The sequence below is a fragment of the Ips typographus genome, linkage group LG3 (genome assembly GCF_016097725.1).
Source record: "Ips typographus isolate SLU linkage group LG3, UJ_Ityp_2.0, whole genome shotgun sequence".
Lineage (NCBI taxonomy): Eukaryota > Metazoa > Arthropoda > Insecta > Coleoptera > Curculionidae > Ips > Ips typographus.
The window spans coordinates 5129772-5145054 of record NC_138424.1 but is presented as its reverse complement, the minus strand read 5'-3'; the positions used below and the strand labels follow the sequence as shown (position 1 = coordinate 5145054).

The following is a 15283-nucleotide window of genomic DNA, read 5'->3' as shown; positions in this document are numbered from 1 at the left end:
GTTATGATGTGATATTTTGCAGAGGATGTGTCACTCAGCATAACTAAAGAGAAGGAAATTGAGAAGATCACCATAGTGCATGAAGAAGAAGTGCAGAAAGGTGACGTGTACTATTCAGTAACGTTTTATGATGCTGAAGCTTCGCAGGCCTGTGATTTGGTTGAGGGTGAAAAGGTTTACGTTGTGGAAACTCAGGGTAAGTTAACTCGAACTTTGATTGGTTGGTTTTGTGAATTTGAATGGTTTTTAGGTGAATGGTGGTTTGTGAAGAAACATCTCTCCGAAGATAGTGGCTGGGTGCCAGCCAATATTTTAATGGATGAACCGCAATATATACAGTTTGTCCAGAGGAAGCTCAACGAGAAAATTGATAAGTTGCCAGTTCTAGAAAGTGAGTTTGTTCATATAATATGTGCGGATGAGTTTGGTTGACTACCTGATTGGTTCTTGAAACCAAAACGTTTTTCTAACGTTTCGCCAAAATCTCTCTTTGCATCATCAGAATCTTCTTTGGTATCTGCTGCCTTGCAAACAGTGTCGTACTAGTCACAGTGTGTAAGATTTCAAAGACTACATAATATATTGAGTCATTGGCAGATGTCCAGTTTAGACAGAATTGACAGTTGTCAAAAAATACTATAATCTCGCGAATAGTTTCCGAAAATTACTCAACTTTACTGACTCACGTTGGCTTAAGCCATTTTACACAGACTACTTGCCAGTTTACGCTTTTCAAATTTTGACAGAATGACAGTTGTCAAAAAAGTACTGTTATCGAGTGATTATTTTCCGAGAAATGGGGTTTAAAGCTGTTTGGTGAACGGAGCAGGTTTAACTTCACTGTCTCACGTTGCTTAAAGCCATTTTACCTGGACTGTCTGCCAGTTGACGCCCGTCAAATTTTGACAGGATTACAGTTGACAGATGTCAAAAACCTGCTATAATAAATTTCCGAGAAACGAGGCTTAAAGCTGATTGGAGAACGGAGCAGGTTCAACTTCGTTGACTCAAGTTGCCTTAAGCCATAATGTCGCTTAAACTATTTGCCAATTGACTTTCAAAATTTGACGGAATTGACAGTTGACAGATGTCATAAAATACTATAATCGTGTGATTTATTTCCGGGAAACGGGGCTTACAGCCAACTTCATTCACCAACTTAAGTTCAAATTGATTGACCCACGAAGGCTTAAGTTATTTTATCTGGATTATTTGCCAGTTGGCGCCTGTCAAATTTTGACAGAATTGACTGTTGACAGTTGCCAAAAAATACTAGAACTTTACTATTATTTCTTAAAAAATGGGATTAAAGCTACTTGGTAAACAGACTCGGTTTGACTACATTGATTTGAAGTTGTTTTGAATTACTATAATTTGGTATTTTTGACCGCTGGCAGCAGTCAAAATTGGCAGTTGACAGCTGTCACGGTAATCGCAAGAAAATTTTAGGGATTCAAATTGATATTTTGAATCACACTCTAACTAAAAAAAACTTTTTAAGTGTTTCATTGTGCGACGAAGAGATCAAATACCTCTGATGATGCAATACGAGGTTTAGTTAAAACGACAAGGAATTCTTCTGTTTCAGGAACCAAATGCATATCAACATCATTGATAAACTGGGTACTAATAATTTTTTTTATGTCAACAGAACCGAAAGCACCAGAAAAACCACGGGCGCCTAAGTTCCTTGAGAAGCTTAAACCAATCACAACGCACGACGGGTTCTCTGTGGTGTTTGAATGTAAAGTGGAAGGGTATCCAAGACCTCAAATCACCTGGTTCCGTCAAACTCACATTATCAAGGAATCCGCCGACTTCCAGATGTTCTACACTGAAGACAACGTGGTGTCCTTAGTTATTAACGAAGTTTTCCCTGAAGATGCGGGAACATTCACTTGTGTGGCAAAGAACTCTGCTGGATTTGCTTCCAGTACCGCCGAATTAACAGTTGAAGGACCGCTATCATCTCACGGTTCGGACCGAACCCATTCAATTTCGCGGAAGAGCTTGAGCAGAACATCTTCACTAGCTGATATCCTAGAAGGAATGCCTCCAGTGTTTGCCAAAAAGCCCAAGACTCAATGCGTCCCAGAAGAATCGGACGTAACCTTCGATGCAGTCCTCGCTGGCATTCCAGAACCCGACATCAAATGGTACCGAAACGGAAAACGCGTTTCCACTAAAGAGAACGTTACCATTACCACCACATCACAAAACTACACTTACACCACATCAATGACCATCAAGAAAATGACCAAAAAGCAGGAAGGACGCTACAGAATTGTAGCAAAGAACAGCGAAGGACATGCCACAGCGGAATTCACTTTAAGGGTGAGAACCACTGAGAAACAACCGCCGGAAATTGTGGAACCGTTAGTGTCCACCACAATAAGGAAAGGGGAAACAATCACCTTGAGGACTACCGTAGTTGGCTACCCTGAACCCGCTGTACAATGGTTCAAAAATGAGAAACCATTGGAGCATCCGGAACCAAAAAGAAACGGTGATACGTATACTGTGACCATTAAAAATGCAACACCAGATGATACAGCTGAATACACTGTCAAGGCTGTGAACCCGTTGGGTTCTGCTGAAACAGGTGCCTTCCTTACTGTTCAAGGTGAGTTTTTTAGTTGTATATACAGTGTGTGTTTGAAAGGGCTAAATTTATACTATACTGGTGATGATCAGACTCATAACATAATTCTCCTTAATACGAGCAGTGTACCGCTGAGGATAATTTTTACACTAAAATATCAAATATTTTGTTTTTAATTGACAGAGATTTCTAGAATCACTTTATAAATGCCATATAAATGATACTGAGAACCTACCTAAACCTTCCATTTGGTTTTTCATTGCCAGAGACCTCTGGAATCACTATATCAATGCCATAAGGCTTTGAGTGCTAATGAGAACAACACGCTCAGTCCCAATTACTGACTCAATTAAATTTATATTATTTAGGGTGTCTATTTAGTTATTACTTGATAATTTCATCAGAAATGATCTTACATACAAAGAAAAAACTGCTATTTTTGATTTTTGGTATGTTGATCGTGTGATGATCTTGAATCTTATGTTGACATTGATCTCGTATAAATAAAGTGAGTATTATTACTAGTATCGTAAAAATTTGACCCTCTACATAGTGCTAAGATTGAATTCAAATAAAATCTAACAAATCATCTTTATTTTTTTGTAGATCCAGCGCTTGCTTGTAACCTCACTTTGCTGCCGCAAATTCTAATAAAGCTTTTACGCATACAAGTTGTTTTATTGCCAGCCGCTCCTCACCTTTTTTTGTTTTATTCTAGTTACAATAACGTAATAAATTGACATTCTCTATAAAAATTGCAGAATTCCCCAACAACGCCGAACCTCCACTCTTCGTTAAACGTTTCGAAGAACAGAACATTCCAGAAAAAACTCCGCTTATCCTCAGGGCTAAAGTGACCGGCAATCCGGAACCGGAAGTCAGCTGGTTGCTCAACAACCAACCCTTAACCTCTTCAGATAGGGTTAGGATACTCTTCGATGGGGAAAACATCGAACTTACCATTAAAGAAACCAACTCTGAACTGGATTCTGGTACTTACAAGTGTGTGGCCACCAATTCCATGGGTAGGGTGTCCCATGGTGCTTCAGTTAACGTTGAGGTTGATACGGTGAAGTTCACCAAGAAACTGGAGAAATCTTACAAAACATTTGAGAGAGAAACTTTGGAGCTCGAGTGTGAAACCTCACACTCTGTCAGAACCAAGTGGTGGTACAAGGACACTGAAATTAGTGGTATGGACCATAGGGTGGTGATTCACGATGGTAGAACACACAAGTTAATCATCAAGAACATCTCCCAGAAAGACGAGGGAGCGTATAAGTGTACGGTGAAGAATCAGAAAACTGAAACTACAGTAGAAGTGGAACAAAGAAAACTGGAGTTTGTGAAGAAGCTTCAAGACTTGGAGATCACCGAGAAGGAGAGCGCGATTTTGGAGGTTGAAATCACTTCAGACACTGCTGACGTAGTGTGGCTTAAAGATGGACTTCCAATTAAAGACTCTGACGTTGAGAAGTTTGAAACAGAGAAAAACCGAGGTTTCCGTAAACTTTACATCCGATCAACCTCCATTCATGATGAAGGTGAATACACTTGCAAATTGCTTGATCAAGAGTGCAAGGCTGACGTTACTGTAATTGAACTACCACCTGAAATTATCACACCACTTCAGGACAAGACAGTGAACAAAGGTGAAAAGGCTGTATTTGAAATCGAGCTTTCTAAAGGTGACGCTTTGGCCAAATGGTATAAAGATGGTAAAGAGATACAGTTTTCTGAACACATCCAATTATCCATTGATGGTAAAAGACAGAAACTGAAAATCTACAAAACTGATCGCGATGATCAAGGTACTTACACTTGTAAAGTGGGAGAACAATCCTCAAGTGCCACTCTAACGGTTAACATACCTTCGTGTGAATGGATTAAACCTCTTCCCGAAGAAACTGTAGCTCCGGTAGGTACAGACGTGGAGTTCGAGGTGGAGCTGTCTAAAGAAGACGCTGAAGTTACCTGGTGGAGCAAAGAAACCAAAATTGAGTCTACATCCAGGTATACCATCACCAAGAACAGGACCTTCCGCAAACTGGTGGTGCACAAAGTCACCATAGAGGACCAGCACGAATATTCTTGCACTGTGGAAAAGTACAATTTAAAAACTTCAACCACACTCAAGCTGGGTGACAAACCCAGCCCACCAAGAGGTCCTTTGGAGGTATCTGGAATGACAGCCCAGTCCTTTACAGTTCAATGGCAACCACCAGAAAACGACGGCAACTCACCAATCTTGGAGTACATCGTTGAAATGAAAGACACCAAATCCAAGAGGGACTTCAAAAAGGTAGGAGCAACCAAGGGTAATGTTACAGATTTGGCGGTAAGCGAACTGAAGAAGGACCATGGATACAAGTTTAAAATCTACGCCAGGAACGCAATAGGATTAAGCGATCCCTACTGTCCTGAAGAAACTGTCGTTGCCGGTTCTAGAATTAGTGAGTATTCTATTATGATTGGTTTGAGTGCGTTTAATTGCTTCATAATGCAGGAATTGAGTATCACTTTGCTAAAACTGACGAAACTATGTACTGCTTGCTTGGCATTTTTCCTCCTGCTAAAGCTATCCACAAGAGTAAGTATGCTTTTTAACACGCCTTGCTATTCGTTTTACTAACAGTTGTTAGTTGTTACAGTCACATTCATTCATTTAGCTTAAGCTGGTTTAAATACGTTGGTGCAGTTCAGGTAGTAAACGAATTTTTAATCTAGCTCCACCATCTCCACCTGTAAATCTCAGAATCAAAGACCTGACAAGCAAAACAGCAACTTTGACTTGGGAGCCGCCACTAAACGACGGTGGCAGCGAAATTACCGGTTATGTCGTGGAGAAAAAACTTGAGTACATGCCCAAATGGGAAAAAGTATACACTTTGGAGGCCTTCACGTTGGAATACACTTTGGAGAATTTGAAGGAGAAGAGCGACTATGTGTTTAGAGTGTACGCTGAAAACGCTGTAGGGCTCAGTGCTCCAGCTCAGACTGATGTGGTGCAAATAAGGACTTTAGCCAGTAAGTTATTTGTCGTTATTTTAATGTATAATCGAGCTAAATGGTTGCGTCAAACAGCTGTACCATCTCCACCAACACCTCCATTGGAAATACGCACCATCGGACCTAACGCTATAGTGGTCGAATGGGGAATACCAGAATCTGATGGTGGTGCTCCATTGTTAGGATACAACATTGCCATTAAGGTTAGTTGACTCAAGTTTTGATGTAAACGATAGGGATTCACCATGTGTATGTTTCAAACTGATATTTATTTGTTGCGTTTTCTAAACTGTAAGAGATGAAGAAAATTAACTAGGTTAGGTTAGGGAATTCCCACGAAGATTGTTATTATCAGTGTTGCTAGGTCCGGGGAAAATACAGTCAGTAGCACCACGTGACAATTGCCATACACGTCAAAACAGTCAAACTTTGTCCAATTTGGTCATGAAGCTCTAAAACTCACCATTTATTCAGAGTTAGTCACAAAATGTGTTTTAGAGCTTCAAATGATATTCTAGTATCACGTCACAGCTGTAATAAACGTCAAAACTAACAAACTTAGCACAGTCTGAATATGAAACTTCAACATGTCATAAACTTGGAAATTATCAAAATCTTTTTCATGAAGCTATAAAATGACAAAACGATCCAAAAACTAGTACAATCAGTTAAATTCACATAAAATGTTTTTAGAGCTCCATGAGCAGAATTTTTGACAGATTTGACGTGTTGTTTTCTTTACAGCTAGTACCACATGTCAAAAAGCTGAAAACTGTCAAATACCAGTCTATAATGCATAAAAGTAGAAAAACCTTTGAATGAAATAATTTTCAGTGAATTTTATATATTATTTTAAAAATGTTTTAAGAATCTTGTTCATTTTGAGATCAGCAAATCCATATTGAGGAAACATAATAATAGCGTAAGAAAGTAGAAATAAAGCAAAATTCAAAAATCTGTAGTATTTTAGTGAAATCTGGCAACTTTTTAAAAACGATTTTGGAAAAAATGATATTATTTATTAAGGGTTGGCAACACTGGTAATCACTGCTCAAATATTTCTTAAAAATATCAAGTTACTTGACTTGTTTTTGAATTTGAATACACTAACCTAGCAAGAAACATAAATTTGAAATTTCCAGGACACGAAAAAGACCATGTGGATGGAAATTGGAAAAACCCCGAAAGGAGTGCAGAAATTCACAATCAGGGACTTACAAGAAGACCACGAATACTTAATCAGAATATTTGCTAGAAACGAAATTGGTTTGAGTGGACCTTTAGAATCTGATGAACCTTTCAAGGTTCTACCTTCGGGAGGTACGTTAAACCAGTACAATTCCAAGATATTTTCTAAACAAAAAAAACATCGAAATTTCAGAAGCAGATCAGGATGATTTCAGAGAAGTGACTTCAGAAAGGGAGCCCACTTCAAGAAGCTCAGAAACTACAACTTCATGGCTGAGAGAAAACAGCATGGATGCTGACATCAAGTCTTATGCTAAAGGAAAATTGCTGAGGAAGGACGAGTACTTCTTCAGAATTTGGTGTTACGCCACCAAACTATTTAAGTAAGACTTAAGTAATAATAATTGTGTATGAAGTGTTTAAGAAGAGTGTACATATACGATTTATGTTGTTGAGAAAGTGTTTTTTAAGTTAAGTTGTTAAAGAAAATTACTTACTGTATTCCCAGAGTTGCCTAAAGGGGGCGTTTATCATATTATATGTTTTAGTTACTGAAAGCGCCTCCTACACTCTTGTTTTTTCTTAACTTTTGTTGTGTATACAATTATTTCAATCTATTTTTAAGGGTATTTATTAAATGACGTGTACTTCAGACAAAGACTTAAAAAAATGATGAAACTCCTACACAAAACTGGCCTAGAGTTAAAATTAACCTTAAGTTTAAGGGTAAAATGCGAGTTGTGAGCGAATACTACAAATAGCCCTTAAGGGAGTGATTTTAATCTTAGGCCTAACGGTTTTGTAGGTTAGGAGACGCTGTGATAACGATACTTAGACGGATTTAAAAAAGGAGCGGGTTACGTGCCTTGCTTTGACTTATTTGATAAACAAACGATACTAGAATTGAAAACGACTTGTAATTTTTTGTTATTTTAAAATTTTATTTCCTATTTTGGATTTTTGAAAATCGAATTATGTATTATATTAGTTTAAAAGATAGGTTAATTAGTTAAGTTTCTAACGAGAGACAAATATAGGTGCATAAAATTAACAACAAGATTTGTAACGAGAAAGTTCTTAGCTAATTAACCTGTCAATTAACTTTTGATTTTTTAGTTGCAATAAATACATCTATACAAATAAATATTTTTGTTTTATTTCTGACTCTAACTTTATAGCTTGTTTTTATACTTTTAACTTCTTAATTGTTGCAATTTTTTGCCACAAACAGAAATTTGCAGAAATTGGCTAAACTGTTGAAATTTGCTGTTATATGGTCTCATTGGGCTGGAACTCGGGTTACTAAGTGTTCATTACGTTAGAGAAAAGTCTGATTTCCAGACAATTTTTTGATTTTGTGTGTCACAGCCAAGCTGGCAGAGCGAAAAAGCTTTAACAATATTTTTTTCCGTCAGGTATGTGGGTTAAATTGGTGTAGTGGTAACAGGACAGATCCTGGAAACCACCTGGTTAGGAAATCTGGAGACGGAGAGTGGTTACATCATTGCAAGAGGTCAGCAGTTGGTAAGACTTGAGCTTCAAAATCATAGCCAAAAACTGCTTGAACCTGACTTATTCAGGAAATCTGCTGACGTTTTCTGAGGTCCTCTACACATTTGGTTAATTCTCATTTTTTCTATTAAAACAGGGACTAAAAAAGGTCATGTGATTGTTTTCAATTTTCTACTTCAGTTAGGATGGTAACGTGAAAATGTTTACGATTGAAAAAAATTTCTGATCGAAGGTCACGTGATTGTTTCTATTTTATTTTTTTTTGTTTAGTTATGCATTATGTTTTCTTGAGTGTCGTCCTAGCTTTTTTTAATGTTCTTCGAGAACCTTTTCAAGATTGGCACCCAAGCCTATGTCAGTATGGATACTGCGGTACTGGTCCGTAAATAAAGTTCTGTTTTTCAGTTACAATAAATTTATCTAAGTTTAAAATAAATACGTTGTATTGGAAAAGTAGTAAAACTGGTAAATATCTCAACTTTAAAAAAACAAAAATATTATAAAAATAAAACTAAAACCACACACACTAAAGGAAAATTTTACAGAATTATCTTATTTATTCTCTGCAATATGATTTGTTTCAGCTTAAATCGATTGATTTTTCCCGACGAGGTAGTCGGCATAGATGTGACAAATCTGACCCCTTCCCTTAACCTGAAACAATATTCTCAGTGCTTCCAACATGAAGAAAAACTTATTAAAAATTACCTTTTATGATCCTCAACTCTTTTTTCCACAAACTCTTCCAACTCCTTTTCAGTGACGTTTTCTACTCCTTCTTTCAACATCACGATTCCCATTAACCGTTCTCCTTCGATTTTATGAGGAATTCCGATAACCGCAGCATTGTAAACCGCAGGATGTGTCAACAGTACTTTTTCGATGTGATAAGGATAGATCATCCAATCATTCCAACTGTACAAAATTTACGTAATTTCTGTTGAGTTGGTATAACGAGGTTGTATTACCATAAAACACTTTTGATTCTGTCCACAACAAAAAAGCAAAAATCATCATCAAAATAAACCAAATCTCCAGTCCTGAAGAAGCCTTCATCATCAAAAGACTTGGAGCAGTGTCTGTTGTAGAAACCCCTAAATATCTTGGTGCCTTTTAAGTATAGTTCACCAGGTTGATTGAAGCCACACTTTTTGCCAGTTTCCAGATGCACCACCTATTTTTGTGAATTAATTGATTTAAAAAAACTAAAATGACTCACTTTGTATTGTAATCCAGGTACAGGTAAGCCACAACTGTCAGTTTTTTCTGATAGAAGTTTGCTGTGAAGTGCCACTTGTGAGTTGAATGCAGTGACCTCGCCACATTCAGTCATTCCATAAAGTTGAGAAATGAAAACTCCTGTTTAAACAAAATTTATTTGTTTTATAAGTAACTAACACAAATATACAGCTGTGGTAAAAAAAACGACCATAAGGAAACAGTGTAATGGACAGAGAAACATAGACAATTGCCTCCAAAAAGTCCAAGTAGGCAAAAGTTTTGCTGCGATGTTGTCAAATATCTCTCTGAACTGATCGACTAGATTACTTTTCCTCATTAGAACATTCCTAATCATTTAGATTTGTACATACCTACATTTGTGTAAAAATTGGAATGAAATTAATTATTTTTTGTTTAAGAATCATATTGCTTGTACCTTGCGACAACTCTCTAATTTAATAATTTTTATCTGTCAAATATAATAACCTCAAAATGAAACAAAATTAACAAACAAGGAGAATCACATAAATGACAATGTATCTCTGCCAGTCCAGTCAGTCTCTCTTTACCATTTTCGGTTTTCTTTGATTTTGAGGTTTGAGGTTAGAATTTATTTACCTTTGTTATCGAAACGTAACAGTAATTCGAATGCTAATCAGCTAAACGTCATTTTATTAGAAAATAAATGCAAAAACCAGACCTAACAGTAAACACTCATGCATTCATCAAAATAACTAAGGATATAGTCCAATAAAAACTTTATATCTAGTGGATGAATTCAGATAACCTTTTGGCAACATTGCCCGAAATTTTCGCTTACCAGACTTTTTATTAGGTTTTTTGTCTTTGTCCCACGCATGCAATTATTCATGTTTCTCTGTCAGTTACACTACTAACTGTATAAAAAGACATCTTTTCTGTATCGTCCAACTCACCTGGAAGTAGTTTCCACAAATCATGTAAGAAATCTTTATGAAGCAGGTAACCTCCAGTAAACATCTTTTTTAAACTCGAAGTGTTGCAATTTTTTGGGATTTTACATTTCGACAGCTCGACACATTGCAAAGGGGTAAGCAGCACGTCACTAACCTATAAAACATAAGATTGCAACCATAATTGTCATTTCACACAAAGGAAGCCGTTTTTAATCGTTTATATCTAGCAATAGTGCCAATCATTCAGTGATTCAAAAGCCTACAATTTTCAGAAAATGTCATCTCAATACCGAAATTTTCAATTATTGCAATCATGAAAAATGGGTGGTTTCTCTAGTCTATTTAACTTCAACTGAGCATTCTTATAATTTCAAAATTATAACAAAAATTATTTATTTGGAGAACATCGTAACAGCACCTTAAAGTAACTTTTGCTCGTTGAAGTAACATCCTGTATGTATGCAATTCTAAACTTGCAACACTTTAAACGCTATTTGACACCTGTCAAAACCAGTCACGTGACCTTTAAAATGTAGTTTAAACATTGAAATTTTCTTAAATTAAAGTTAGACAGATGTAAGAAGATGCTAGATGCAGATAACGAAGATGCAAAAGTTGAAATGGTAAGTGACATGTCAAGTGACTTTAATTATATAATTTTTTAGCTTGCAACAAGGCGAAGATCAGTTGACACCTGTCAAAGCAGTCACGTGACCATACAAAATAGTTTGAACTGTAAAAATTCTAATAAATCTCTGTCAAAATCAAATTTAGATTTTGACAGAGATTGTAAAAGTTGAAATTTTAAAATACACGTCACATGACGTTTATAATGGAATTCTGGGCTTGCAATAGTGTAAAGGATAGTTGGCACATGTCAAAATCAGTCACGTGACTTTTAAAATGTAGTTTAAACGTTGAAAATTTAGTAAATGACATTTAGATAGGGGCAAAAGTTGAAATTGTAAGAGACATCTTTTAAACTCACATGGTACTTTTCCAAAAACGTCCAAAACTCATTGGGAGAGAAGTCATCTTTTAACAGTCTACAACCTCCTGCCAGAGTGAAATTTACTAGTTCAAGCGAAGCAGACACCCAGTACCATTTGGAGTACCTTAAAGATACCGGACCTAAAGTACCACCTTGAAAGGAATAGGGTTGCGTGCATGAACTTGGGATGAACCTATTCAAATAAAAACATTAATATTCATGTTAAGATGATAGTAAAAATACAGTTACCCCACTGATTCTTTAAGGGCTAGAAAATAGTAGTGGCTCAAACAAATTGGCTTGGGAGTGCCTGTGGTACCGCTACTAAAGTGAATCATGCAGGTATCCTTAAGATTTTCAATTCTCACGGGTTGAAAATCGTTGTCAAGGGTGGAATTTAGAAATTCTTCTTCAAATTCCTGCCCGAACTCCACTAAGTCTACTTGGTAAAGCTCCAGCTGCTGCAAAGCTTTTGTCAACGTTGTCTTGTCTAAAAATCAAAAACTATTAAACTTGAAATTGGTGACAATTACATGGAACAACCTTTGCAAAAAATTATTTTAGGCTGAGCCTGCCTCAAAAGTTCTACACAGTCCCCAACAGAATAATCAGGGTCAATACTATAAGAAATGCATCCTAGGAATTGGGCTGCAATTAATGGTATACTAGCATTGATATTTTCCTTGTCACAGCATAAAGCTACCAGGTGGTGTCTTTTAAAGCCTCTTTTTTGAAGGGCCTTGGCTGTTAATATGCTTTTTTGCAACAGGTGATTGTAGGTATCCACTTCATCATTCCTGGTGTTGATCTACAAATGTCTGGAATGTTGCAGTAATATGTTTTTAGACTGGAAACTTACCTGGGCGATATTATTTTGGTACTTCAAGCAAGCTTGATAAAGAAGTACCCCAAGTCCTCCGCATGTTTCTTCAAACTTAATATCAGGGGTGATAATAACCTGGTCTTTGTATGTTATCATGGTTTTGATGCTGATGAAAACTTAAATCAGTCGAAACTACTTTGGCTTTATATGTTTAGTTTTGATTTTATTTTTGATGTTGTTTTTATACACCAGTGCCGTTGCAGGGTTCAATAAGGCAACTAATATCAACCAAAAGTGGTCTGATCTAAAGTACGTCACTGGCTTCTGAAGGAAAATAAACCATTAAAGGAACGGCCTACTTATGGTATTATTGTTTACGCATCACCTTCTTCCGATAATCAGAATGTAATGATTTTAGTGACTTGCAATGCCCCCAGTGAACTGTTATTTTCAAGTAAACATGTTTTGCTTATCTGCACAAGAGAGAAAAATGAAATTCATTGTACGCACTAGATAAGGCTAAGCAAGTTAAAAATGGTTTTATTAAATATTTTGGAAAATGGTGGTTGTAATCACTTTTGTGCTCATATCCTTGATGGCCTTATATTTTTTTGTATGTATAAGAGTTTGTTAAACAATTAATTTCCAGAAAGAGTCAACAGATTTATAGAATTAAAAATAACAGCATTTTGTCTGTCAATTAAGTGTACATCTTCAGTTACAAGAAACAAATCTATAGAGTGTCTCTAAAAAATGCGGGAAAACTGCTACCGCGAATTCTTAAGGCTATAAAAAGTATATGATAGAAAATAAGGTTAGAAGCTTCTAAGTCCATCACTTCTAAGTCCATGGAAAAAATACAGTTTTTGTCTTTATTTACTACTACTATAAAGAAAGACAGAAAGTGTCTTCCAACAGGAACAATCTTAATTGCAATTAACAGTTTAACTTTCAATGTAAATAAGGTTTGTTTCTGCTTAGCGAAAAAACCATTTACAACGGAAATTTCCATTAAAACGCTCGTTTGTTTCAAACGAAAATCGGCTTTATTTACATCAACCGGGTTGGCCTAAAACTATTTTGTTTTTAAGGAAAAAATACAGTTTTTGTCTTTATTTCCTGCTACTATAAAGAAAGACAGAAAGTGTCTTCCAACAGGAACAATCTTAATTGCAATTAACAGTTTAACTTTCAATGTAAATAAGGTTTGTTTCTGCTTAGCGAAAAAACCATTTACAACGGAAATTTCCATTAAAACGCTCGTTTGTTTCAAACGAAAATCGGCTTTATTTACATCAACCGGGTTGGCCTAAAACTATTTTGTTTTTAAGGAAAAAATACAGTTTTTGTCTTTATTTCCTGCTACTATAAAGAAAGACAGAAAGTGTCTTCCAACAGGAACAATCTTAATTGCAATTAACAGCTTAACTTTCGATGTAAATAAGGTTTGTTTCTGCTTAGCGTAAAAATCATTTACAACAGAAATTCCCATTAAAATTCTCGTTTGTTTCAAGCAAAAATCGACCTTATTTACATCAACTGCGTTGCCCTAAAACTATTTTGTTTTTAAGGAAAAATCACAGTTTTTGTCTTTATTTACTGATACTATAAAGAGAGACAGAAAGTGTCTTCCAACAGGAACAATCTTAATTGCAGTTAACAGCTTAACTTTCAATGTAAATAAGGTTCGTTTCTGCTTAGCGTAAAAACCATTTACAACGGAAATTCCCATTAAAATTCTCGTTTGTTTCAAGCAAAAATCGACCTTATTTACATCAACTGCGTTGCCCTAAAACTATTTTGTTTTTAAGGAAAAATTACAGTTTTTGTCTTTATTTACTGCTACTATTAAGAAAGACAGAAAGAGTATTTTAACAGGAACAATTTTAATTGCAATTAACAGTTTAACTTTCAATGTAAATAAGGTTCGTTTCTGCTTAGCGTAAAAACCATTTACAACGCAAATTCCCATTAAAATTCTCGTTTGTTTCAAGCAAAAATCGGCCTTATTTCCATCAACTGCGTTGCCCTAACACTATTTTGTTTTCAAGGAAAAGATCACAGTTTTTATCTTTATTTACTGCTATTATTAAGAGAGACAGAAAATGTTTTCAAACAGGAACAATTTTAATTGCACTTACCCACTTGAATTTCAAAGTCAATAAGGTTCGTTTCTGCTTAACCTAAAAACCATTTACAACGGAAATTCCCATAAAAAACGCTCGTTTGTTTCAAACGAAAATCGGCCTTATTTACATCAATCGGGTTGGCCTAAAACTATTTTGTTTTTAACAAAAAATCACAGTTTTTGTCTTTATTTACTGATACTATAAAGAAAAACAGATAGTGTATTCCAAGAGGAACAATTTTAATTGCAATTAACAGTTTAACTTTCAATGTAAATAAGGTTCGTTTCTGCGTAACCTAAAAACCATTTACAACGGAAATTCCCATAAAAACGCTCGTTTGTTGCAAACGAAAATCGGCCTTATTTACATCAACCGGGTTGGCCTAAAACTATTTGGTTTTTAAGGAAAAAATCACAGATTTTGTCTTTATTTACTGCTACTATTAAGAGAGACAGAAAGAGTCTTCAAACAGTAACAATCTTAAATGCAATTAACAGCTTAACTTTCAAAGTAAATAAGGTTCTTTTGTTCATTTTATAAATACTATTTTGACAGTTTCTGGACATTACAAAAATAAAAATTTACTAGTTAAAAACCAAGAAAATGCGGAAGTAATGGAAAAAAAAGCCATTTAACTAAATTTCTTGTAAAGTGGAACTTAATGCATAAAAATACCACGGCGACAGGACAAAAATTAATTTATTCTTGATGTGGAAAAAGTCGGTTTCAAGTACGACTAGTGGTACTGCCATTATAACATTAAGCCAATTGAGATGGATGATAGTTTAATGATAGTGTACGTGAACGATGATTAATTGGTTAATCGGCATAAGTCATACGCGAAGCTGTTGATGATGCCTGTTTGATTTGATT

General features: G+C 35.7%; 2 protein-coding genes across 2 annotated transcripts in view; one reads left to right on the top strand and one right to left on the bottom strand.

Annotated features, from left to right (window-relative positions):
- Window positions 1-7943, top strand: part of LOC145725983 (uncharacterized) — a 191245-nt gene extending 183302 nt beyond the window's left edge. The window contains exons 81-88 of the mRNA XM_081974908.1: window positions 23-196; window positions 251-391; window positions 1652-2623; window positions 3364-5055; window positions 5330-5629; window positions 5687-5814; window positions 6754-6931; window positions 6993-7943. Coding sequence (XP_081831034.1) covers window positions 23-196; window positions 251-391; window positions 1652-2623; window positions 3364-5055; window positions 5330-5629; window positions 5687-5814; window positions 6754-6931; window positions 6993-7186 — 3779 coding nt within the window. The 3' untranslated portion in view covers window positions 7187-7943. The remainder of the gene's footprint in view (window positions 1-22; window positions 197-250; window positions 392-1651; window positions 2624-3363; window positions 5056-5329; window positions 5630-5686; window positions 5815-6753; window positions 6932-6992) is intronic.
- Window positions 7944-8703: 760 nt separating this feature from the next.
- LOC145727086 (luciferin 4-monooxygenase-like) lies at window positions 8704-12673 on the bottom strand. Its single transcript, XM_081976509.1, has 9 exons — window positions 12318-12673; window positions 12002-12266; window positions 11708-11948; window positions 11456-11651; window positions 10468-10621; window positions 9531-9670; window positions 9280-9485; window positions 9020-9226; window positions 8704-8965 (listed from the first exon to the last, which is right to left on the bottom strand). Exons 1-9 carry the CDS (start codon window positions 12435-12437, stop codon window positions 8851-8853), a joined length of 1644 nt encoding a protein of 547 aa, XP_081832635.1. The 5' UTR covers window positions 12438-12673; the 3' UTR covers window positions 8704-8850.
- Between the last annotated feature and the right edge of the window lie 2610 nt (window positions 12674-15283).

What these genes read in the sequence shown, in the direction of transcription:
- LOC145727086 (XM_081976509.1), bottom strand. Translation starts at nt 12,437, where the DNA reads ATGATAACATACAAAGACCAGGTTATTATCACCCCTGATATTAAGTTT. An exon ending in TAAAATAATTTTTTGCAAAG is followed by an intron (nt 11,949 to 12,001) that starts GTTGTTCCATGT and finishes TTTGATTTTTAG; the next exon opens with ACAAGACAACGTTGACAAAA. An exon ending in TTTGTGGAAACTACTTCCAG is followed by an intron (nt 9,671 to 10,467) that starts GTGAGTTGGACG and finishes TTGTTTAAACAG; the next exon opens with GAGTTTTCATTTCTCAACTT.